General features: G+C 42.0%; 1 protein-coding gene across 1 annotated transcript in view; it reads left to right on the top strand.

The window, feature by feature from the left end:
- Nucleotides 1–26,747, top strand: part of LOC138294069 (adenylate kinase isoenzyme 1-like) — a 381,272-nt gene that overhangs the window by 22,110 nt on the left and 332,415 nt on the right. Inside the window, exons 2-3 of the mRNA XM_069233309.1 lie at nucleotides 22,060–22,176; nucleotides 22,821–23,012. Coding sequence (XP_069089410.1) covers nucleotides 22,069–22,176; nucleotides 22,821–23,012 — 300 coding nt within the window. The 5' untranslated portion in view covers nucleotides 22,060–22,068. The remainder of the gene's footprint in view (nucleotides 1–22,059; nucleotides 22,177–22,820; nucleotides 23,013–26,747) is intronic.

Below are 26,747 nucleotides of genomic sequence, written 5' to 3'. Positions count from 1 at the left end.
CGAGCTGTTATAAAAGACTTGCTAGTCTGTATCGGTACATATGTGGTTGCAGCATTCCAATCGGACCAGGGCCCTGCTTTTTCAGGGCATTCAGGGACACCATGAGGACGATGGGTGTTGAACTGCATTACTCTTCCCCATATCATCCCAAGGGAAATTCTGCTGTAGAGAGGAGGAATAGTGACATAAAGCCGTTCTTAACAGCAAGAGTATTAGGTTGAGGCCGCAGTTGGCTTCATCACCTATATAGGGTCCAAAGAGCACTGAATAATCTGCCAAGATGGTCCGTGGGGGGTCGCACTCCTTATGAACTCCTCTTTGGGATACCTATTGTATGTCTGAGATCTAGATGGCCCTGGTATGGTGGCGGCAGACACACCACTTGACATAAATGAACATCTTACTGTCTTACAGGAACTTCAGTAATTTTGTGATGACAATTTATCCTCCAGTGCTACCACCTTAGGAATAAGGGATTTACCAACAACATCCACAGGATGGATTCTTAAAGTTGGGGCTCTGGATTGTGAAAGATTGCTCCGAAGAAGGAATTCGGCCCATCTTACAGAGCTCTGGTTCCAGTCCTGGAAATTCTAGGCACCAGAACTGTCATTCTACAACCGCTGCCAGGTTCTAAAGGGAACAAATCTGTTTCCATTGACAATATCAAATTGCACCATGTGGCTGATCCTGCACAGTAGACCCGAGTTCCCCTGTGTAGTTCCGGTACCCTCTCACTACCCAACATGACATACTAGGGCTCAAACAATTCACTCGACCACTTGCATTGGCGAGTCTTACTTGATCAGGTTGAGCTATTTTTAATACTTACTGGTCCCTTCTGGCGAATTGACATTGAACATATGTTCTGTTAAGTTGAAAAGTGGAGGGGCAATAAAAGATACCTTTAAATCTTGTTCTTATGTCACATTTGCTCTGTGTTCACAGACAGAAGTCAAAAGTCAGTTTTTCTTACAATTAAATTTCCTTCTGACTGCAGAATTCCAGGATAGGGTGTCAGGTTTTTCCTAACACAGAACCTTTAAATGACTAAGTCAACTGTGCAAACATTTCAAAATATATTTCAGTAGTTGTGAAAGCCCTTTTTTTAATATTTCTGTGTGATGAAAAAATATTTTAACAGGATTAAAACAAATCAGAATACTTTACATGTTGATGTGCAAAGGATATGTTTTCTGAAACCCATTTTTCACATATTGGTAATACACTATATAGTTTTATCAGTAAAGCTGCAAGTTAGTGAAGAGGTTTTTCGACATTTCATGGAAAGGTACTGTGTGTAGATGACAATATGTTACCACATCATGTTTTAGTAATATATTTATTAAAAGTGTTTAAGCAAACTGAGAAACACTCCTGCCCTTATGGCAATGTTGTTAGTAAACCAAAGAAGTCCTAGGTTATGTGTGCTTGACCTCATGGGTATGTGGGCTAGATTCTTGGGATGCGTGCAGCAAACTTTAGTCTACTTAATCAAACAAAAAGTTTTTTTTGTACTGCAGAAATGCTGAGCTCACATATTTGAAGGTGCAATCATATGTGAGAATTAAGAAAAAGGCGACTCTAAACTATTTTCCTAGGATCACAAAATTTGACACCCGTTTATGGGTCAAGTACATTACAGTTAGGTCCAGTAGATTATTTGAGTTACTCGACCTGCAGGTCTAGTAAAATTTGTATGATCTTTTAAGCCCTGCATACTTCTTCAAAGAAGAGACAACAATGCTTCTGAATATACCAGCATGTACAGCAATGCTGCAAATGCCTCCTCGAGGATGGGGGGGGGGGGGGGCGGAGGGGAGAGAATGAGCTTCTGCTAATTCCTGTTACCACTTCACCAACAAGAACTGTCCAGGATGTGGCTGTTTATTACTCCAATGCAACACAAACTGATGACATTGTCTACTATGAACCTCCACGTGAAGTGGATCCATCCACTAGCAATGTACTGGCTCCTGTGTTTACACAGACTTCTTCTGGTTACTTCATCGACCAAGATTACTTTTCTGTACTTCATTTACATCTGCAAATGAAACTCTTTCAAAGATACGTAAGCTGTACATATTGTCAGGAAAACCATCGTTAAGTTCTTCCCTCAGCAAAAACGATTCCCCTTTTCCTTGTACCCATGTTGGTTGCAACGGCGTCCTCACTCCTGGTGGCTCTTCCGGAGGCTGTTCTTAGAACTAACTTCTTCAGGTTTAACTGCCACCCAAGATGCTGGCCGCAAATCCATGTGAGGTCAGATGTTTCTACCTTAGTCTCGTGCTGAACTTCCCTCCAGCTGTTTCTCTCTGGGAGCCCTGCACTTCAACTGTCATCCTGTGGAGAATGAGCAGTGTTCCTGAGGTGCTTCGTTTCATAGAGAATTCTTCTAGTTTTGAGTTATTAATTCTTTTTCTTGTTACGGCGTGCACATTTCCCTTTTGAAGAAGCTGAATTTTTAACTTCTCCAACAACTGGCTATCGACAATCTAAGGAGAATTCGTTTTGGCGTAACAGAACTTCAAGCAACTGCAGTAAGGAATCCTTTAGTATGATTTCCAGACTTGCCAATATATATTTGTACATATATATTCAAGAACTCTTTGCTTTGCAGACTTGTCAGTTTTTGAGACAAACCTCAGTGCTCAGACTAATTCCTAGAGACTGTGATTGAGAAAACTGAACCTTGAGAAAGAATTTTCGTTTCCTGTAAAAGACATTAGTAGTTTGTATATTTGTGAACTTTTGAACAGTTCTCCAGAGAACCTTGGAAACCTCTGACTCCTAAAGAAAAGAAGATATTAAGTTAACATTGTTCTCTTAGAGAGAGGCTAGTCTCTCAAAAGATCCAGTTTAGGAGAACTATAGAATTGGCTGAATGTGAATGGCTGAACAGTTGAATGCACAGTAGGAATGTATTTATCTATGCTCTTATCACCCGACTGCAGGTCCTTCCTTTAAAGAAATCCGAATAAGAAGAAAGGTGCAGGTTTTCAGAGACACACACTGAATATCCTATCTTAAAGTGGGAAACACAGGCTGGAACTGGATCTGGAGGCGGTCTCCCATACCCCTTTACCCCTAGCAGGTGCAGGGTTCAGATAATCAGTTAAAGTCCAAGCACGCATCCATTGGAGGGAGTTGGGTAAAAGGCATCTGCTCCTGTGGAAGTTTGATTTCATGGGTAATCTTCTGACACATATGGCTTAAAAATAACAATTTGGTCTATCCATGGTATTATCTGTGAGTACTGCTGACATTCCTTGTCTATTTGTTATGGACTGATTTTATGACTGTTTTCTTTCTCCTGATAAATGGTCATTATCTTCCTGAACACTCTTCTGTTGAGCCAGTGGATGAAGTTTTAACACCATATCTTTCCTCACATAAGGTCTGCAAAGACTTGTCCCTTATGAAAGTTTCAAAAGTACCAATTCCTGATCTGATTGTTTGGGACAAAGTACCATTTAATATATATGGGCCTACTGAGATTATACAAATTCCTTATGCATCTATGATTTTTGTGACTGATGTAATTACACCTGGTGTTGTCTCTGATGACTGGGATGTTAAAACTGTGATTCTATGTATGCTGTCTGCAGGATCACACTGTATTCGAAAGTGAAGGTGTGTATATGAACACAGCGAATTATGGGGAAATGTTCTGCTATCATCATTAGGGACATTACCTTCTGCACTGAGCAACTAGACCTAGAGCAGAATGTAATTATAAACAATGGGAACATTGTTCAACTCCACCTGTGGGGGGCTCCAGAACATATTTGCATATTTCTCTGGGCATGACACACATCCAGAGTCATATTATTTTAAATTACCACCTTCTAAAATGCGGAAAATATTGTTAACAGAGACCAAATTGATTGATTCAGATTCCTTTTTTCCCGGCTTGCTGTTGAAGGTTATGAATACTGGAAGAGCATTATTGATGTGAAAAGTGCTAACACTGCTACCACTGTGCCAGCTCCTGGAGTACTGTTCCTGAGCATTTGTCAGGTGGCTATGTGGTTGTTGGTACATATGTTAATAAAGCACCATTGCCTTGACAATCAGGTCTTTTAAGAGGGGCATTTTGCCCACTGGGCCATGCAGCACTTTTTGGTGTGATCCACTTCACAGACCCCCACTTGGTGAGGTACTGATATGGTATCTATTTATAAGGTGAGGAGCTGCAATTCGACTCATCTATCAGAAGAACAAGGTACTTATCTTTGATAACGACCTTTCTAGTGGGTACTTGATCTAACAGCAGATTCCTTATTAAACCTCTCACCTCCCCGTTCTGTGAACTGGACTCTTTTTCCATCTAAAAATGTCCCAGTTTAGAGATTTGCACTCTAGTCATGCCAATCTGCCAGTATACCCTGTCTGAGGGTGAGGACAGCCTAATACAGCAGCTGACGTCAGTCTGCATGAGTGATACTTGTATGTGGCTCTGTTCATCATGTCTGGAGTGGAAAGGCGTAGAAGTGGAGCCACCAATGCCACCTACCTTTCCTCACGTAGAAGCACTGCTCTAAAGTTTCTGGATCGAGTGTGATGCCTGGGAAATATCCACAAGGTGAGGATTCTGCAGTTAGAGTGTCCACCAGAAACCTAGATTAGCAAAGGTAAGTAACTTCTGCATGTTATGTCACATTTTCGAATTTGAACTTAGAATAGGATGCATTTACCAGACCCAGTAAACACCTCACCCTTCAGTGTTGCTATTTACCAAGTCCAGTAAATACCTCGTGCTCTTCTGCCACACTGCTGTAAATGCCAAACCATGCACAAAAAGAAGTTTGAACTTAGAATAGGATGCATTTACCAGACCCAGTAAACACCTCACCCTTCAGTGTTGTTATTTACCAAGTCCAGTAAATACCTCGTGCTCTTCTGCCACAGTGATGTAAATGCCAAACCATTGCCAAAAAGAAGTTTGCATGGGGAGGAGGTTACATGTTGTGCTATAATTATTGCACCCTTGCAGTTTTTCCCTGACAAATCTTTCCAGGAAAAACTGGCTAAATGTATCAAGGAAGAACGGGACTGTCTGCAAAACAGGCAAAGACTAGGGCTTTGGTGCAATAAATAGAGTCGGCATTTTATGCCTCATTCTCAGGGACAAAACAGGCAATAGGAGCTAATTAACGCACTTGGTAAATACCACATCCCAGGGTAGTTGTATTTAGTGCAGTACTTAATTTGTGAAAGAGAATGTCGGTGCCCAGATGTCTGCTCAGAAACCGGCGGCCAGAGCAATTTAACTTCAGCACATGGAATAGGAAAGTCATTAGTCTTTAATATACTACCAGACACTCCTTGCTGCTTTTTTATTGCTTTTGCAGGTTCTTGCATTCTTCCTTTATGACAGTTTTGTTGTCTTTTAATTCCTCCCCCTACCCTTCTGCCCTTCTTTTGCACTCTGTAAATAGCTCATTCAAAAAACTAAGTAGTGGTTCCCAAAAATAAGTACTGCTGCCCCCTACTGGCAACCACTGGCTCAAATTAAGCACTGATTTACTGGGTGTGGTAAATGTCCTTTTGGTCACCCATAATGAAACACTTGGGCCCTCATTTCGACCCTGGCGGTCAGCGGTAATTTGGGGAAAGGTACTGTCAACAGGCTGGCGGTACCTTTTCCCAAATTATGACATTGGCAGTTTGGCTCAAGCCAAAATGCCAACGTACCACTCCGTCCGCCAGGGTGGTAACGGCCGCTGGGCTAGAGACTTCGGTCTCCAGCCAGACGGCCATCACAATCCCACCTTCGGGATTATGACCCCGCCTACTGCCATGGTTTTCGTGGCAAGCGTATCACCACGAAAACCATGGCGGTAGGCACTATCAGTGCCAGGGAATTCCTTCCCTGGCACTGATAGGGGTCTCCTCCGCCCGCCGCCCTCTCCCCAGAGTCCTCCCCCACCCTCCCCCTCGCTTTCCTGCCCCCGCACATTTACACACCCACATGCACACACATACACACTCATACACACACGCATATCCACCCACGCATGCACACATACATAGCCACACACCGCAACACACACCAACATACATTGTCGCACACACGCATTCACAACATACATGTACACTCACATTCAGTCATTCACTCACTCATTCAACACGACTCACATCCGCATGCACGCATACAAAAACAAACAACCTCCCCACCCACACACAACACCCCCACACACGCACACACCGCCCCCCACCCCTCTCTCCTGTCAGAGAACCCGACTTACCTGCTTGAAGAGGGTCCTCTGGCAGGAGACGGGGCGCGGCGCTGTTGCCAGCAGCAACGTCCGCCAGCAAAACACCGCCAGGCTGTATCATTGCTCATGATATGGTTGGCGGTGTTTTGCTGCCGTTGCGCTGCTGACGACAGCAGCACCACCTTACCGCCGTCCGACACAATGACAGTCGACGTTATTCTGCCAGCCTTCTGGCGGAATTCCGTCTACAGTCATAATGCAGGTGGGCGGCTGGTAGCCACAAAGATGGTATGTTGGCTGCTGTCGCCGTGGCGGTAGGCAGTCAATACTGCCATTGTTGTAATAAGGGCCTTAATGTTTACTAATTGGGCACGAAAACAATATGTATAATAATTATTATGATACCACTGTCTCCTAATTTGATATGGTACTCAGACCCTTTAAAATGGGCAAAGGACTCTTACAATTGAAAAAGATCTGCTGTCGTTACGAGAAAAACAAATACTGCATCCCTTAAATCAGTTGCTAAACTTTTGTCACTTTCTCCTGGAGAACTGATCCATCAGCATCTAACTGTCTATTGAATATCTAAAGCAATATATTTCTGAGTGCCAAAAAGCCTTCTTCAAAGGAACAATAGAAGAGTAATATAGCTTTACTCCTTTTGCTGTGCCCACCGGGCTTCCATATAGATTTTTACAAAGCAGACCTTGTCACTGTTGAAGTGGATTTAAACCTCTAAGGTTAAACCTACTCACAGCAAAACAAAATTCGAAATACACATTTTAAGGTTTTTGAAGATTGTGTCCACAAGGAAGCCACAACACGTGGTACCTTAATGTCATTTTGAAAATTATAGCAGTTAAATCTTTTGAGTCAGTGGCATCTGTGGAGATTAACAGATTGGTTTAGATGTTACCATAAGAGCTACCAAGCATTGGCAAAGCCAGTAGGTCTTGCCTATGTAAGAGCTATTAGCTTTACCAATGTGTCTTAGCTATGTTGTACACCAGCCTGGCTAAAAGTTAGTGACATAGAGGAGAGTGGCATGGAGGGTCAGAGTGGAACGGCGGAGAGTGGATTAGAGTGGAGTGGCAGAGAGTGCCGTGCATTGTAGTAGTGGCATAGTGTGGAGTTGCGTAGAGAGGCATTCACCAAAGTGGCATAGAGTGGACTGGATTAGAGGGCACTGGCGTAGATTGGTGCAGAATATAGTGGCATAGAATGCTTCAGCATTGAATTCAGCAGCGTACAGTGCAGCATCATAAAATGCAGTGGCATAGATTACAGTGGTGCGTAGTAGAGTGCAGTGGTGCAGAGCGGAGGGACGCAGAGTGGAGTGGCACAGGCTAGAGTGATGCAGAGTAGAGTGGTGCAGATTGGTGCAGAGTAGAGTGGTGTGCAGTGGTGCAGAGTAGAGTTGAGTGGCATAGAGTACAGTGGTGTAGAGTGGTGAAGAGTAGAGTTGCATAGAATGTGTCAGCTGAAATGATCCTCAGCAACGGCTTGAGGCTTAATGTCCACCTCTTGATAACCTCAACTCTGTAAGGCTATAATAGCTCAGAGGTTTGCAGTGATCAAGTGAGGGAAGGAAATGGAAAAGGGACAGCAAGGAAGGAGATGTGGAATGTAAACATGATATACCATGAAGGTCTTCTTTCCTAGGCACCTGTTATTCCTCTCTCTTTATACATATGTATATGCATCCTCTGTTACCCTGTTTACCTGGAAAGGAAAAATAACCAGTCTGGGGGTCCTAATTGAAAGATACACAACGATATTCTGAATTTACTCCCTTCTTCTGATAATTCTGTGCAAAGTCATAAACATCATGATCAGTAGGTACTTGAATGGAAAAGTAACCACTTACCTCTAAACATACAACACAACCTACACCATACACCAATGAAGTTGTACGGTCTTCTATCGCAGGGAAAGAGCTGCTCACGGCCTCACGAACCCCCTGCAAAAAAAAGGCAAAGTAACAGAGCATAAATAATCAGGCAATAAGATCCAGAGCTTTTCAAATTGTTCACGTTTGATAACTCCTCAACAACTGAAAGTATTTATATAGTCGCAATCACGCTGTTGCTTCACAGAGCTCGATTTTCCTTCAATCGTGAGGCATTATGCATAAGACGTGGATACTACATTCCCTTGTGAAATAATAACCCCTATACAATGGCAATTCCAATCAGTAGTGCTCCGTGCTGCAAATAGAGGCAGGAAGAGCCTCACGGTCGTGCTTAGAGCCAGAATAGCCTTCCCGGATTCCAAGTGCAAAGGGTAGAGGATGCTGTTACATAGAGAGGATACACAAGGTGGATGACAACTGCATCATGAAAACTCTGTGCCCACTTTAATCCCAAGACAAGCACTCACTAGGCAGTGAGCACCTTTACCGCTCCTGCCAGAGAGTCTTAAAAACATCATTAATATGCTGCACACAAAAGAATAATCAGCAACGTGATGGCTGCTAGAGCAAGCTTATGAGCCGGCGTCCTTGCTGTAATACTGTTGTCATTTTCAGCGTGGAATGGAGGCTCACTATGCCTCATGGGAGTAGTAGTTTTCTGGTGGACTTCCACCCTAACTCCATAGCGCACTGCCTTTCCACATAGTGGAACAACCCATTCTCCCTACCGCACTACTGACTTTGTTCTCTTCAGCATGACCCTAACCTTTCCAAGGCTCCGGCATACCGGGTAAGTACCCTGTTCAGTCCTATGGGCTCTGTGCTGACAGTGTTCAGTGCGTTATCCTCTAGTGTACTTTTGCTGCATGTGACAGAGTAATGCAGAGTATAGTATAGACATAGAGTGCAGTAGCATAGAGTGACGTGTCCTAGAGTGGAGTAATGTAAAGTGGAGTAGTGCATAGTATGGTGGCGTAGAGTTCAGTGGCGGAGAGTGCATTGCTGCAGGTCAGAGTACAGTGGTGTAGAGTGGAGTAAAGTGGTAGAGGGAGCAGTGGTGTAGAGTACAGTGATGCAGAGTAAAGTGCAGTGGCATGGAGTACAATGGCAGAGTGCAGTTGTGTAGAGTGCAGTGGTTAAGAGTAGAGTGGGGTAGAGTGCAGTGGCATAGAGTGGAGTAAATTGCAATGGCCTAGCGTGGCATGGAGTATAATTGTGTAGAGTAAAGTGGTTTAGAGTGCAGTGGTGCAGAGTAGATTAGAGTGGTGTACAGTGGATTGGCATATAGTACAGGGGCATAGTGTTGAGTGTTAGAGAGTAAAGTGTGTTGCATTGAGTGTATTGGCATAGATTGCAGTGGCATAGAATGCAGTGTTGCAGAGTGGTATAGAATACAGTTGCCTAAAGTTGTGCAGAGTAGGTTGGTGTGGCCTAGACTGGAGTGGCGTAGTGTGCAGTGGTGAAGACTGCAGTGGTGTAGAGTAGAGTGGCGAAGAGTGTATTGACATAGAGTAGATTGGTACAAGGTAGAGTAGAGAGGCGTAGCGTGAAGTGACATAGAGTGGAGTTGTGCAGAGTTCTTTGGTGTGGAGTGGTGCAGAATAGATTGGAGTGATGTATAGTTGAGTATTCATAGTGTGGTATCACACTGCCATTACAGACAGCAGATTTGCAATTGAAATGACCATTACATTTGCACAGATGTACCGTTTTACTAATGCAGTGCACAGGCCACAATGTGTGGAAATTGTATCACCTAGTGTAATTATTTGTTTTGATCATATTAAAGTATTTCTTTCCAACACTCTTCAGAAATAACAAAAAAAAGTGCTTCATTTGCGTTCCTAATTCTGATATATTCTGAAATAGTTACACAGTTCATTTAAATGTTGTCATGTGTAGAAACACTCTTTTCTATCCCCAGTATCCAGCTAGATTGTCACATAAATACTCTCACTTTGAAGTCAGAGAAAGAAAAGTAAACAAATGCCCTCAGAAGGCAGCTCCTGACAATTGACCTTGGTCTTTAAATGCACAGCAAATGTGACGAGATGAGAACAATATTTACAAGCCTATTTACAGTAAAGGAACAATTGGAAGGATACAGTAATTAGGGTTTGTGCAGGGGAAGGTACAAACTCAAGCTGGACAGCCTAAAATAAATCAAGACAGCAAGTGGAAAACAAGAAAATGTGAGTTACAAACCACAAAGCCAATGGCAAGCAACAGGCAGAATGTATTCTTAGGTCAGCTTTCTGAATGTCCCGGCTGCATCCTAAAAATAGGCGCAAATTATTTTTTTGCGTCCTATTTAGAAATTGCTACCAGTAGGAAGTTAGTACACAGTTTGCTCAATCTTGTGTTTTACGTGAGCACTTTAAACTTGATGTATAAAATGAAATGCAAAATAGTGCACTAAAAGGTCATAATACCCAGAAAAGGGCAGAACCCCAATCACATTTTCCTCTATGTAACATAGAAAAGGCAGAATAATTTAGAAATGGTACTGTTTGAAAATCTTGGTGTCGCCAAAATGTTAATGTCTGTGGTCTTTTTTAAATTATGAAAAAATGCATCGTGAACCCCTTCAGGGTAAATAGACCAAAGTATCATTAACCTTTTAACAAGTACAGCATAGTAGTGGAGCTTCATTATTAGGAAAAGCTAGCCACCACCATGCAAGAGCAGTTGCAAGATCCGTATTACACTTCTGGGGTTCTATGCCTCTAGACAAAATGATGATAAAACTGCATGGCATTGTGTGAAGAACCCTGCAGGTATATACTCGGTGAGTAATTTGAATACCTATATTATTTTTGGAGAATCAACATTTTTATAACAATAAACAGGAGGCATTTCTGTAGGTGAGTGCACAAAGTTTTGAGGAGTACACTGTAATTAGAACGAAAACGAGCCTGCTATATATTTCTAATATTCATACGTAATTATTTTGCCGTAGCTACAACTCGGGCATAGCCCAGTGATCATCTTCAATAAGTAACACCTTGAGTTTTATATTTGTTGAGACAAAACCCAGGCCATGACCAAATTTGTCAATTGTAGGCATGGCTAGCACATGTATTGCTGAATAAATTGCCCTGTCGTCTGAAAACACAATCATTTTTATGGTTGTATTTGTTGTTGAGGCCGGAACGACAGCCCTTTGCTTCATTACAGCATCAGTTAAAGACTCTGTGTAAAGTGCAAAGTTAAGAGGAGCTCCATCTTGGGTGTCTCTGGTGATATAAAAACACAAATACATTTACTTAGGAAACATGCCTTAATGGTAGCATTATTCCTGCCTAAAACACCTCGTACCTTCCTTGTCCACAAAATTGAAGGCTTTAGTTCGAGAACCTGCTACCTGATTTGATAACTATGCCTTCGGCATTCATTTTTTCGCAGATGTTCTATAAATTGACCTGTGCGCAAGTAGTTTTAATTTCTAAAAATTGGTTGTGTTTGTCAACCAGCCTGAGAATTCGTAGAGAAAGAGAACCTCCCCAAACTGGTTCTGAAGTTTGATGTGCTGGATCTACGTCCCATCTAGAAAATGTGTATAAAAGTGGGGCCCAAACCAGCCCACTTTTGTCCAGTTGCAGTTTGAAAGGTACTATCATAGACCCTTTCTTTTTGGATTTAAAGGCTTATTTAGAGTTTGGTAGACAGGTCACTCTGCCATTACAATGTCCTTGTTCACAAACTCCTTGTTCACACACTCTTCATAGTCTTGAGAAATGTGATGGTTTCACCAGTGGGGTCATCAGTCAGAGTATCACAGAACGTAGACCTATTTTGGGTGGACATTCTGACATAATTCTTTTCCTATTTGGCACCTCCAGGGAACGCTTAGCAGTCACAAAGAGAAAAATACGTAAATGACCTATTGACTGTCTAAAGCTGGATGAAATGGGTAGTATTCCCTGGGTAACTTATGTAAAAAGAACTTTTATGCCTTGGGAATGGCTCCCCTGTTTGATAATCCACTAAAGGGCTAGTAATTAAGAATTTTGGGGCTCATTATGAACACGGCGGAAACAACCGCCGTGTTCATGCTGGTGGTCAAAACACTGACCGCCAGCGACCCCGGAACCCTGCCGGCCACATTATGAACTTTTCTGTGAGCCGGCTCACAGAAAGGCTTGGCTGGGAGACTCAATGCCTCTGTGTGGTAGGTGCAGTTGCCCCCGTTGCGTGACCTGCGCGACGGGGCTCTGCACTGGGGCTCCTGCCCATGCAAAGTGCATGGGCAGTGCAGGGGCCCCCAGGGGTGCACCGGGGCACCCCCTCCGCCAGCCTTTTCCTGGCGGGATATCCCGCCAGGAAAAGGCTGTCAGAAAATGAAACATTATCCGCAGGGTAGCGCCGCTACCCTGGCGGATGGTGTTTCATCCTGCCGCCAGGCTGCCTGACGGCCGGAGCCTGGTGGTGGGTGACGGCTGCCGTCACCATCTCCATTATATGGCGGCTAGGCCCGCCATGCCGACTGGCGGCTTCAGCCGCCACTGCCGGCATGGCGGGCCGAACCGCCATGTTCCAAATGATGGCCTTTGTGTCATATAGAGAGGAGAAAAAATAGAAAAAGCACTGGATATGAATTCTGTTATGAATGCATTGATTACTTGGGGCTTTTGAATAATTTTGTACCTCGAGGAGTATGGTAATTAATGAGGGGAAAGCCAAGTTTATGATTCTTAACCAAAAACAGAAGATGCGATCGACCTTTAGGGTAAATAAAAAGCCTTTGGCCCAAGTGGCTACCTGGGCTGTAGGCTGGATGAAAAACTGACATGGAAACCGCAAATTTATAAAAGCAACATCTCCTTGGCCCAACAAGCTGGAGCTGTACTCAGATTCGCAAAAGCTACAGGCAATCACTCTGAGTTCTGCACTGCTTGCATATAAAACAAAAGCAAGGGCTGCAGCACTATATGGTGCAGAGATCTGGGGATTTAGAAACACCCCATCAATACAAGTAACCGAGAATACATTTTTACGCCGATTACTTTGTTTAGGCAATGCCACACCGATGAACGCTATAAGAATAGATCTACAAATGAGGAAGATTGAGGATTACATTGCATTGGCTCCAATAAGATACTGGATCCGTGTTTGGGCAAAAGAGGAACTTAAACCATATAGAGACACATTGATGGACATTATGAAGCTACAAAGCCATCGGAAATTGCCCTGGTTCAAACACATCTCAACCATCCTGGCTGCTATAGGCCAGGAAGATCTCTGGCTCCATCCAGAAAAAATCTGAAGGCCTAGCCTATTTGTTCTAAAAAAGTCATATTGGGACCAAAAGACACAGAGTATGTGTGAGACACTTAAGGCCAGATGTAGGAAACCGTTTGCATGGTGCAAACTTCGAAAATCGCCTAACGCGATGCTCATTCACAAATTGCGAGTCGGTACCGACTCTCAATTTGTGAATGCGACTCGCAAATAGGAAGGGGTGTTCCCTTCCTATTTGTGACTTGCATCGCAATTCAGAATTGCTTTGTGACCGCGAATGCGGTCGCAATTCAGAATTGCTTTGTGACCACGGATGCGGTCGCAAAGCAACTCGCAGTTACCACCAGTATCACACTGGTGGTAACTCATTCGCAAAAGGGAATGTGGGCATAAAGGTTTTTTCAGAGCAGGCAGTGGTCCAATGGACCACTGCCTACACTGAAAAAACTAAACCCAATGGTTTCGTATTTTTTTTCATTTTGCAACTCGTTTTCCTTTAAGGAAAACGGGCTGCAAAATGAAAAAAAAAACTGCTTTATTGAAAAAGCAGTCACAGACATGGAGGTCTGCTGACTTCAGCAGGCCACCATCCCTGTGAGTGCAGGGACTCGCAATGGGGTCGCAAAATGCGACCCACCTCATTAATATTGATGAGGTGGGTCTTTGCGACCCCATAGCGAGTCGCAGACAGTGTCTGAGACACCGTTCTGCATCCGAATTTGCGATTTTGAAATTGCGAGTCGCACCGAAATTCGGACCTTCCTACATCTGGCCCTTAGTCCTTTATTTAAGCGTTACATTTTGTTTAATCAAGAGCTCAAACCAGCTGTTTTTATAGATAGTATTTATCCGGAAGAAAAAAGGGCTCTCTATTTTAAATTCCGAATGGGCACACTACCGGTAATAGCGGTGACCAATAGATGGCAACCCGTCCCCCCGGGTAGATTAGATTGCTGTCCATGTCTTCATGGTGGCCAAGAAACATTATCCCACTTCCTTTTATTATGTCACTTTACGCTCAAACTCCGCAAATTGTATTTATGTTCACTCTTTAGATCATACGGAGTCAGGAAGTGCAAAGAAGCGGAAGTGTTATGTATGCGATCAGATGAAAAACATATTGTGACGAAGGTCTCAACTTACATACTGGAGGCTTGGAAGTTACGTTTATCAATGCACCTGCAGATGGCACGACTATAATTGCTCGTGTCGTCCCATAGCTGTTACCAGCTTGGGAAGCTGGCGCAGGTTGCTGTAAAATGGGGATAGGTCCTGGGTCGCCATCAAACTGGTGGTTGGCATCGTAAGGCCCCAAATGATTAGTGCCAGAATAAGTTATCTAATTTTTAGAATATGTTAAGTGTGCTATGTAAATTATTGTTATAAATCATGTTCATGATAACGCAGGGTAAATTGGGTGCACTTTGGCACATGTCAAACCAAAGATGCCACGTATAGTTTTTTATTGAGATGTTTTATCTAATGCGATTTTTATAGTGTTACGATGGATTGGTATTTATTGTGTGTAATTGTTATGGCCGGATAGGCTGACAACAAATAAAAATGGAATGGAATGGAATTCTGTTATGACGTATCTTCCTTAACAAAAATTAGAAAAAACACTGGATATGAATTCTGTTATGACTTATCTTCCTTTAATTACTACTTCAGGTATAGAACCCTATTTATATTGGATTGACAATCTGGAATCGAGATTTCACCTGATCAGATTGCATATAAACAAAGCTTAATTTCCTAGTTGCCTTTCCAACTATGGGTACTTGCTTTCCATTCCTGCCATGTTGCCCATGTGATGGAGCCTCACTCTAAACAACTGTCCATTTTATGCTTTTTTGTAGTATATAGAGCTCTTTGTGAATTACATTTTTAAGGCCGATTCTTTTGAATAAGGATTTTAATCATATAAGAAAGGCTTCAGGCATTTGAAAGGTTTAGCCTCCTTGGAAGTGTGTTCTTCTGTACTCAGCTATACCAAGGGAGATATTACAATTAGGAAGAAGTATGACTCAATTTAGACAGTTATAGAAGTTTTGGTTTATTTTGTAACATAGTACATTGACTTTTGTAGCAAGTTTTTATGTGTAATATGTTTAAAGATCGTATTGTTTTTATAGTGCTTTTGTGGTCTTCGACAAATAATTTACCTGACACTCATGTGCTGGGAGTACCCTCCCAGTATGTGAGTGACATTTTCTTATTGTTTAAAAACAAAAAAAAACTCCTGCTTTGGGAGTTTGATTTTGAAAAACAGATGTTGCTGTGCAGGCTCACCAAACATGGTGCCCACACAACAAAGTACAGAGGTCTCTGCCGGGCAGCGAGAGAACTCTAAACATGGTTGGCTGTAGGCGCCAACATAACTGAGTACATCTCTTCACTGTACTGGCAGATCGGAGTATAGCTAAAAAAGCACCTCAAACAGACTATTTGCGTATTTCAGGTGAACTGCTTATGTACTGTCCTAACTTTGTCCTCCTTCCCACTGTTTTCACTCTCATCCCCGGCTCCTACTTCCAAACGCAACAGAGATCGTTTTTTCTCACCTCTTAAGGGGAGAGAGAATGAGTAGAGGATAGGATGATCAATAAGATAGCACATCCAATTGTATGCTAACACTTGATGGCCAAGTAGGCAGTTTTCAAAGGTACCCAGTCCTTGACGAAGAACCAGTGCAATGTTTTTGAGCCACTGTGACATGGCCCTGCTTACAGAGGTTAATTGCCAGGAGAACTGCAGCATTCTAAGCCACCAGTAGTATTTTCAGATTCTCACCTTAGAAAGTATTGTTGAAGTCAGGGAATAAATCGATAGCACTGCAATGTCCAAAGCAGTTGCCCATTGAGAAGGCATGTGGAAAGGTAGACAAGGCATTCCCATATGGAAAAGACAGATCTTCGAAACTGTGCTCATCTGGGGTGCCACTCAGGGGTGTGGAATTTATTAAAATATCTACTTGTCCACGGGACAGGTTGCTTCTCAAATCTACTTGTCCTGTAAAAAGATCTACTTGTCCCTTTGGTGCCATGTAGTGTGGCGCCAAATTATAGCAGCAATCTCATTATGTAAGAGCTCTGATAATAGCCTCTCTGATTATGCCAGGGCTACTACCATAGTAGGGCTTGAATACTAGCAGTTTCAATCCCTACTGTAGCAATTTCCTTATTTTTCCACCTTTCTGCAGATCTGCATACTGGGGCTGGAGGAAGCAGTAAGCAATAGTTCCAGGGCTGGAATGCCTTTGAGTCTGCAAACCTACTAACCTGCATGTTTTAAAGATTTTCACCAGCTTCTCTCTAATATTTTCCCATAATAAGAAAGGTTGGACATTTACTCCTGACAATGGCAGAATTAGAACTTCTTCCAGGGTTGGGAAGAAAGTGGCTGGAGGGAAAATGAACTTGCAAATGCTCAATAGATTTTCACATGAGCAAATCTACACATGCGTATTTACCCATGCTAAAATACAGTTCACAAATATTTTATAGGGGTACGACATATACCATGGGTGCACTTTTGTGACTTTCTTTAAGAATTTGGGGCCACATGTAGGTAGGTTCAGATTTGTGACCCGCAAATTGCGAGTCGCAAATCCGAATGTAGGATGGTGTCCCTGACACCATCTGTGATTCGCAAGGGCTTCTCAAATGCTCACCTCATGAATAATCATGAGGTGGGTCGCAATTTGCGACCCCCTTGCGAATGGCGGCCTCACGGGGATGGTGGCCTGCTGGAGACAGCAGACCACCTTGTCTGTGACTGCTTTTCAATAAAGCAGTTTTTTTTTTTGTTGTAATGCAGCCCGTTTTCCTTAAAGGAAAACGAGATGCATTACAAAAACGAAAAATGAAACTTTTCGTTTCATTTTTTCAGAGCAGGCAGTGGTCCGCAGGACCACTGCCTGCTCTGAAAAAATGTTTACAGTGACATTCACAATGGGGAAGGGGTCCCAGAGGGACCCCTTCCCTTTGGTGAAAGTGTTAGCACCCATTTGAAATGGGTGCAAACTGAGATTGGTTTGCGCCCGCATTCGCAAAACAATCCTACATTGCACTGCGAGTCGCAATTAGGAAGGGAACACCCCTTCCTAATTGCGAGTCACAAACCCGTTTTGCGATTCGGTAACCAGGTTACTGAATCGCAAAACTGGATTTGTGCATCGCAATGTACTTTTTGCACGTCGCAAACAGCGAAAGTCGCTGTTTGCGACATGCAAAAAGCTACCTACATGTGGGTCTTGGTCCCTAATTAGGTCTGGTGTTAACAATGATATTTTGTTTTTATTAAACTTCTATTTCTCTCTCTTTCGGCTGGCTTTACTGTGAGTGATCGCATTCTTCTCTTCCACAAGGAGCATATTGGCACACAAAGTAGTTTTGTTCAGTGTCAGGAACTACAGTGGCAATCAGTGACGTAATGAAACTGGAGGGTGCCCCTTTGCAAAGAACATGGAGGAGCCCCCTCTCCAGACTCACTCAGGGCAGGTGCTGTGCTGAAGGGGCCCCCTGGAGGGCGGCTGCGGGGCCTTTGTTATGCCACTGGTGGCAACATGTGCTTTTAGAGTTCAAAAACGTTTTGGGTTTTTTTTGCCAGTGTTTGTTACAATGTTGAGGACCTGGTAGCTCCCACAACAATAAAGTGTTACAAAAGCCATGTCAAAACAAGACACGCATTGATGAAACTAAAAGACTTATAAAAATACGTCAGATCAGTTGGCTTTGTCAGTGTTTGTTTATTTTCATGCTTCCCATAATCGTGTTGAAAATGGTTACACTGATTTTCCATTAGAAATATTTTTGAGAAATACTAGCATGCATCAAAACATTTTACTAAATGACACTTCATTTGCATATAATCAGAGAGCATTCTGGGAGCATTATACTTAGCCTCATAGCCTAAACTTTTCAAACATGTGTATACACGTTTTTTTTTGTACTGGAACCAACGTCAGTAGTGAAGTGTGACATTAAAACATTTATTTACAGCACTCACCCTAATAATGAAGGTTTTCAAATAATGAACCATAAATACAAGTTCGAACAGCATTATCTCTTGGAAACACATTACCTCAACTGCAGAGAGTTCCACTCTCTGTAAACAGGCAGCCAAAGGGTTTGTGCTGCAGAGGGTTGGGTCTACTTGTCCCAAGGACAAAGTAAACATAAAATCTTGTTGCCCTTGACCCCAAACAAGATGTCCATAGGAATTCCACATCCCTGCCACTGAATGAATGAAAATCATTTCTAAAGTATGGACAGTTACTTCAATGGTGCGTCCCAGCGCTCACCGGCAGGAATTGCCTTGCCTTTACCTTGGCCTGCTTAAAAAGGAGTGTCTTCAAATCTTTTTGAAACCGGAATTTAGAATCTGACTTATTTAGTTCTTGGGGCAAAATGTTCCAAAGTTTAGCCGCTGGATATGAGAAGACACGTCCCCCGACACCTTAGCACCCAACATAACATATGTAACGAATCTTGTTACTTTTCTAAAATTAGAAGGCCGCTTACGTGCAACATTTGCCATAATGCAGATGTGATGGTCATTGAAAAACAGCAGCCAAGAAAAAAGACGTGGATAGGCGCCCGTCCTATTCTGTTCCTCTTCCATCCCTTCTGCTCACAGGGGAATTACTAAAGGAGGGTGCACCCTTTTACCTTATCTCTCCTTTGGTTTCACTTTGATGCTTGATGCATTGTTGCAAGAGTGTATGTGGCAGCTCACATACTGCAATATTTACAGAGAAATCCAGGGTTTGCTTGAACCAAAAAAATCGAATCTTTTTTGTATAATGGAGGTAAAAAGGACACTTCAATTCTTATTTCCCATGCTGGCTATCCTTTTGACGGTTCACATTTTCTTTCAATGTGTGAACGTGTTCGACTTCTACAATCAAATCATTGCTTGGACTCAGTGAAAATCTTTCCGGAACTCTGGATAACAGGAGATTCTGCATTCTGACTCAAAACATTGTGAAACTTCATGCCTATAAATTGCCCTGAGATGCAGATGTTGATCTCAGACATTCTATAGCACATTTGAATTTCACAGTAGGTAGGTATTCTTCTGAAGTTTTACAGTTGGCCCTGTTGGGTCTGGGCGAGTGTGGATGTATTTTTAAGGTCATACCTCCAGTTACTTTCCATTATTATTTGACTTGTTACACTGTCAAAAGACTGTAGAATAAAAGCCAGAGCATTTATTCAGCACATCTAACTATGAGGTCCGATATATAAGTGAGAGGTGACTGAATCTCACAGAATGCTACGAATATCTGATGCTTTTAAACTTGACAGAACATAGGTATGAAAGAAAAGGTCAAAGGAGATAAAAGTTGTATCGAGAAGACTAAAGGATTAAAGGAGTAAAGGTGACCTTGCTTCATCATGAAACATTCACCTATCAATCACAGGTGGATAGCAGAGGAACAAAGATTACTCCTGGTAGCAGATCTCATCTTGCATACCCAAATCCGACAGCCAAGATTTCCTTTTATGAACTCCTTTGTAAAAGTAGCAAACTACAGGATTAGTGCAAACCTCCTGAGCAGCTCACATTGAATATTTTTGTCCAAATGGAGGAATAGTTATTGCAACATGCGCCAAATGATATTCCTTATTCAGCAGCAGCCATCGCTGCATATTAAACAATAGGACTTTTTTTTAGAGCACATTCGGTGCCAGATGCCCTTAAGACGGAGTGAGAAAAAGTAAAAGTTACTAGTACACACGAGCCAGCTGACATTAAAATAATAGATAATCATTGACTGTGGAGTATTGGGAGAATGGAGTGCTGCCGATTCAGGACTCCATTTGTTGGAAAGGTGTGCATCTTCCGCTATTAATAGAGATGGACAGTAACATATGGTATGAAAACATGGCCTGAGAAACTGCTGTAATAGGACTCGTGCCTAGGAAAGCTTTCTGAAGGTATTGCAGAACTAAAGTTCTAGTAGTGGTGATCGTTCTGCCCAGAACCTTTTCATAAATTTGGTTCTATCTAGTTGTTCCATGATACTTTCATCACTGAAGAGATATTTTAGTAATGCCTTCTTGAGGTTAATGTGCTCGTGCACAGAGAAATGAGAAGACAGATTGTATGTCAGTCCCAGATGGATGCCTCGATTCTAATAAGATTGAGGCAACTCTTCGACTTTCAAGCCTGGATACTTCACAAAGATATGTATGTAAGGTCTCAAATACAAAAGGTGTTTTGCCATAGAGCTTCCTCTAAAGATTACATTTGAGGCTCTCTCATCATTCGGTCTTTAACTTAGCCACCCCTACCAACTCTTATGCTCCACCCACCTAATGGAAGTTGTCATCTTAGGCAGACTCTTTAATTCCATTTTAATGTGTCTGCGTGACGTATGAATGGTAAAAAAAATCCCCATCGTTGATACACCCTTTATGACAAGTCAGGTGGCATCTTAAACGTCGCAGCCTTAATTGTTTTCCACAAGAGGTGAAGATGCAGAGATGGCAACAGAATCCTTTAAGCACCGTTGGATCGGTGAACATTGACTGAAAACTGGAAGATTTAGCCCCCTGCCAAAACCTTTCCTATGTTAGCGTTTTTTCTGTTCCATCATCTCATGGTGTAGGTATTGAATACTGAGTAGGCAATATCGAGATACCTTAGTGTGGTAGCCAAAATATTGACCAACCTATTAACAAGTCAGTATGTATACATTTTCTATACTTATTGTATATCGTCAAGATACGAAGATGTGGAGCTAAGAAGAATACATCTATACTTATTTCCTCGATATTTTGGTTCTCAATATTTTGGCTACGATGTTAAGGTATCTCAATATTGCTCTTGGTGTTAAGGTATCTCAATATTGCTTTCTGATATACCTCAGCACATGCAATGCCCAGGAATTGGTGGACTTATTTCTTCCACTCACGAGCAACTAGCCATTGTAAAAGGTCACAGCAAAGGTCGTATTAGTAAATTATTCTGATGCTCTTTCACCATGAGAAGAGATCACGTAAAAATAGCCATCTATAGGCTGTATTTAACAATTTATGAAAAGTAAATGGTATCTCTAGAAATAAAAGATTTTACTATAAGGATACACGTTGAATGCAGCTGAAATAATCACTGCACAATATAATTATAAAAATAGATGAAAAGGCCAAGTGACATTTTTGCGATTGCTGCTTCACAGAGGAAGAAAACTGCCTGGCACTCTGGCACCACACTGCATTCTGAAATAATGAAGCAGCCAGTCTCTTTAAACTTTCAGTTTTATATTCTTTGTTGGTGAGGATACTACCTATTTAGACACCCAACAGACATTTATTTTTTAGTAGGGAAAATAAATAAAGTTTATTAAATGCGACCTATCGTTTATTTTTTGTCCATTATAATTAAAGTCGCATCTTCTATTTACGTAGGCAACATTGATGTATGTAAAATCTATTTTTGGCAGTGTGGCTTCTCTTTGGAACAGGTGTTAAGGCATCTTAGATGTAGAGTTGAAATATTTATTCTTTAAGAAGGTCTCATGATAGTGAACAAGTGCAAGTTGTTAAGCCCCAGACTGGCAAAGGACAAAGCTGCAGCGTGGGCAAACACTTTGTCAGTCCTACAGTTTATAAGAACGGGTTTTGATTTCGGGGAAAGGCATTCACTGCAATTTACATTTTTCATGTTGTACAGGATATTGTCATGACAGTGCTCAAGGATGCCCTACTGACTAAGGCAGAGGCTGCCAAAGGTTTTCTGGTAGATGGATTCCCGCGAGAAGTCAGCCAGGCCCAGGAGTTTGAAAGAATGGTAAGTGCACTCGCTTTGCTCTGAGCTAACTAGACAGCTGTGTATTGAATATATTATTATATTGTATAGTTGTCTCTGTCACTTATTTGTGTGCATCAAGTGATGTGGCATCTCGAGCTGAAGTGATATTATAGTCCTAAATGGCCAGTGTATTCGTCTATATAGACAAAAAATCACGTGCTAGTCAAAAGACGAGAAGCAGTGTGTAATTTCTTTTTAAAAAAAATACAGCCGGAGCCATTGATTGTTGTCTTGGCGAATGCCAAGGTTTCACCTCCAGAATCTTTAAGCGACCACCAAGCTTGCTCTGCCCTTTCATTTCACTCTTGTGGGTTCTTTTTCATTCCTTCTTTCTCCCTTGTTCATGTTTTTCCGTCTTTTATTTTTCTGTCTTTCATCCTTTTGTGTTTTTCTCCCACTTTTTCTGGGTCAAATTCTGATGATGAAAAATAAGTGCCGGTCCCCGGAAAAGAGTGCTGATGGCGCACCTGCAACCTCCGGCTCAACTTGAGCACAGAGGAGAAGCATTTCTACTACTTGTTGGAAAAATATTCATTTTTATTTTCAAATACTCTTGCCACAATTTGTGAACTTTGTTGTGAGGCATGATTTTATCACCAATGCTATTGCTCTTGATTATTTAGATTGGCCATCCCAGCCTTGTGGTGGTGTTTGAATGTTCAGCAGAAACTATGGTGAAGCGCCTTGTTATACGAGGACAGACCAGTCACAGGTTTGATGACAACGAAGAGGCAATTAAAAGAAGAATGGAATCATACTTCAAGACAGACGAACCCATCATTGATTTCTACAGCAGGAAAAAGCTGATTAGAAAGGTAAATTTCTATGACTTGCTCCCCTGTGAGGAATCCAGAGCTAGCTCTAAAACATGCCCTCAGTGTAGAGAGGAGGTGTGTGATCTCCAGCCTCTGTATGTCGTGTGGGCAGTGCCAGACCGATATATTCATATTCCCTGAGCTAAAACGTCTAAAATATGCTGATGAGGAATTACTAGTCCTTACAGGATTAAGCAAGATATTACAAATTCAGTGTTAATCCCTAAATCCCAGTAATGTAAGAAGTGGGCTACTCCTGTTGCGTTAATTCCTTTGAGGGAATTGGCTTCTAAAAGGAAAATGTGTCATTCTCATTTATGGGGCTTTTAGGTACTCCTATGGCCGTCAAGCTTCTCTTGTTCTTAGCCACAGCTCCATACACTGTTAAGAATAGACAAGCCCTCTCGTGCCCTTTAGTCACAGAGCAAACCTCTTCCTCTTCAATGGAAGAGTCAAACTTCCTCCTACCCTCAGCCGCAGAGCTGCACTCCAGCCCTTTTTACAGAGGAGAACAAGCTAAACATCTTATGTCATAAGGCACTGATGAATACCTTTCCCTATCATTTGCCCCACAGCCTCAGTGTGGTAACTTACTTGCCATCATAAGGGAATGAAAAGGTCTAGTGCGAAAGTGTGCAGCGTAAGTCCAGGAGGGACAGAAACACCTATTATCAGGGTACTGAGAAGCAATGTAAATGTGTTCCATTTAGAAACCTCTTGGGCCAGATGTACCAAGAAGGCCTTTTGTGAGCCGGAAATAGCGATTTTTAAGAAATCGCTATTTCTGATTCGCAAAATGCGATGTATCACAATTGTGATTCGGTATTACTGATTTCTTAAAAATCGCAAATGCTATTGTCGAATCGCAAATTGCGATACTGGCCCCATTCGCACCTATGGGCCTGTAGGCCCATATTTGCGAATTTTTTGCATTTCCAAAATTGCGATTTCTTAACTGGAAATCGCAATTTTGGAAATGCAAAACCCCAGGGTGCTGGAGGCCTAAGGCCCCCTCAGCTGCACCCCAAAAAGTTTTTTAGGACATGTAAGGTGCACACATGCCAAAAGAGCATGTGTGCTTTACATGTACATTTTAGAAATGCATTTTTAAAATTTGCACATGGTTACCACCAAGTTCAACTTGGTGGTAAATAGCGATACCTTAATGCCCAATTCGCATTAAGGAATTGCTTCTTATATGTGCTTAGAAATCGCAAATAAGGAATCCTTATTTGCAATTTCTTATTTAGAGTGTCGCAATTTGCGACTCTCTAAACAGGGTCGCAATTTTAAGGAATCACTATTTTAGCGATTCCTTAAAATTGCTTTCAGAATGCCTTTAATACCTTCTGAAATGGCTTTTTGCATTCGCAAACGGGCATTCGCACCGTTTGCGAACGCAAAAAGCTTTCATACATCTGGCCCCTTGTCTTTAAATTATGTGGTCATTCTAAATATCTGTTGCAAATTTATCCCTGCCAAGCCTACATTGGAACCTGTAGTCTAGCTCTTCCTGTCCTCAGCTACAGAGTACGTCTCTGTGCTCACTCCTCCCACAGTCGTGAGTCGTGACACATGCTCTCAAATGGGAAAAGAAACTTCTTTTCACCTAAGCCTAAATGTGCACTCTATTTTTCCATGGAATAAGAATCATCAGGCTCCTCACCAGCATCTAAACTATACCCTTCCTTTACATGGGGAAAAGGTCGTGCTCCTTCTGTACTCCGCATCAAAATGATGTAATTATTTCAAAACTGAGAAAGTAAGTGGGTAGTTTAGCCTACCCTCTTCCTCCAAGCGGCATTCCAACCTCACATAGATAAGAAGAGTAGCATGTCATCAACTACAGGTCATCAAATCTGCTCTACTTTAGAGAAAGGAAATGTTCAGCCATTTGCCCTATCATTGAGAAGAAACAGCCACACTGCCTCTATTTGGGCAAAAAGGGATATCCCGCCTACTGCAAAAACAACAAGCTCATCTTCCCACCTTTGAGTAGCACCCTGTTGTAACACTGGACATTAACTCAAGAAGTTTTGCTCTTTGGCTGCCCTTTTTAAAGATTTGTCTTTTTATCTTCGATACCAGTGTGACTAGCTCATATCAAGTGCTGGTTCTTTAGAGAGGCACACACTTTTAAATGAATCTCTATCGGACTGGGAATCCTTGGTGTTTATTTATTGTTGCATTTTTAAAGATATACATTTAATAATTTAGGTCCTGATTTATATTTCGGCAGATGGGTAACACCGTCACAACGGTGACTGATACCCTGTCCGCCGAAATATAATTCCCATTATTTCCTATGGGAATTATAATTTGGAGGACTGGATATCCGTCACCATTGTGAGGGAGTACCCGTTTTTCGAAATCAGACCCTTAGACTTTGTAACCTATCCAGTTTTATTTGTATCCTTTTGTCTGGTCATTGAGGTGAAAAAGCCTGAGTTCTGCCCTGGGGGGATGTGGTGAGGGGTCATTTACTTAGATTTCTACAATTTATGTTATATTATGGCATTCTCAATCAAAGCTACTTATTAGGGGGTGTTTCACCCTTTGCTCATTTACTAAGGTTTTGTCTCTAACCTCTCACCTTAGACATTACTTTTGTTTGGGGAAGCAGCAAGTAGCTGCTAATATCACAGCCTCATTCACCCCCATTCCCTGTGTTCAGCACTCAGAGAGCTTTATTTGAACAATCCTCATTAAACTTCTTCCAACCGCAGCCTTTCCTCATGGCATTTCCCTGCTGTGTGGGTTTCATTCAGCGGTTGCTAAAGAGATGCATCCTGCTGTTGCTTTGAAATGAAGGTCTTTCTTCTAGAGAGGTTTTGGACAGAATGTTCAGCCCCTTCCTCGTGTAAGAGTTGTAGTTTTGTTTTTAAGTTCTGATACTGATTTAACTAAACTGCTGAAGGAATAAAATGGCTGCGACCTCACGTGGACCTTCTGCATGGGGATTACAGAAACCATTTCACTGATGAACTGGTGATAATGTACAATTTTTCAGAACGGGGTTATTAAAATGCTGAAAATGTGTACTTGCCTGCAGCTCCTTCATAGGTTTCAGTGAATCCGTCTGTCAGGTCTTATTTTTAAAATCCAGCATTGGAGGTAACAAAGTGTTTTTGAATCCTGAATGTTAAGTGAATGTGCTGTTATTCAACTGAGATAGGGCAGAACACATTTGCTCATCAGATCAAATGTTCTTGACTTGCGAGAAGCTAGTAGCAAGAGTCTTGGCCTTAGTACTTACATTCTGCTCCTAGATGTTTGCAGATTGCATGAACATTGCATATCCCTGCATCTTAAAGAGATCCTGGAACTCTTTTACAAGATATACACTTTAAAAACTAATTAGAACACATGCCTACACAAACTAAAGGCATTTCTTGATTTTAGACCATTTGTTTAAAACAACTTTAGCATACAAATGCAAACCAAACGGTGTGAAAATATTCTCTGACTGTTCTAGTTTTAAAACACAGGAAAATTGCTAGACACTGACTGCGTAAACAAGTCTATCCTCAGTCTAACTTTCCAAACAGAATAGAACACTACTATGCCTTTAAAATTGAAGGCTGGCCCTGGGACCTCTGAAGGCACAGGTCCAGACAGCTGAGTTCTAGTTTATCTTTCTGCACTTGTGTGTGAAAATCCCTGGCCTCTGGGCTTTGTCCAGTTTTTCCAAGTAGATGTTCTTTCTTGAGAATCGATTTTTTGAACATCAGGAAC

The sequence above is a fragment of the Pleurodeles waltl genome, chromosome 4_2, assembly GCF_031143425.1.
Source record: "Pleurodeles waltl isolate 20211129_DDA chromosome 4_2, aPleWal1.hap1.20221129, whole genome shotgun sequence".
NCBI lineage: Eukaryota > Metazoa > Chordata > Amphibia > Caudata > Salamandridae > Pleurodeles > Pleurodeles waltl.
This window is presented reverse-complemented; position numbering and strand designations above follow the sequence as displayed.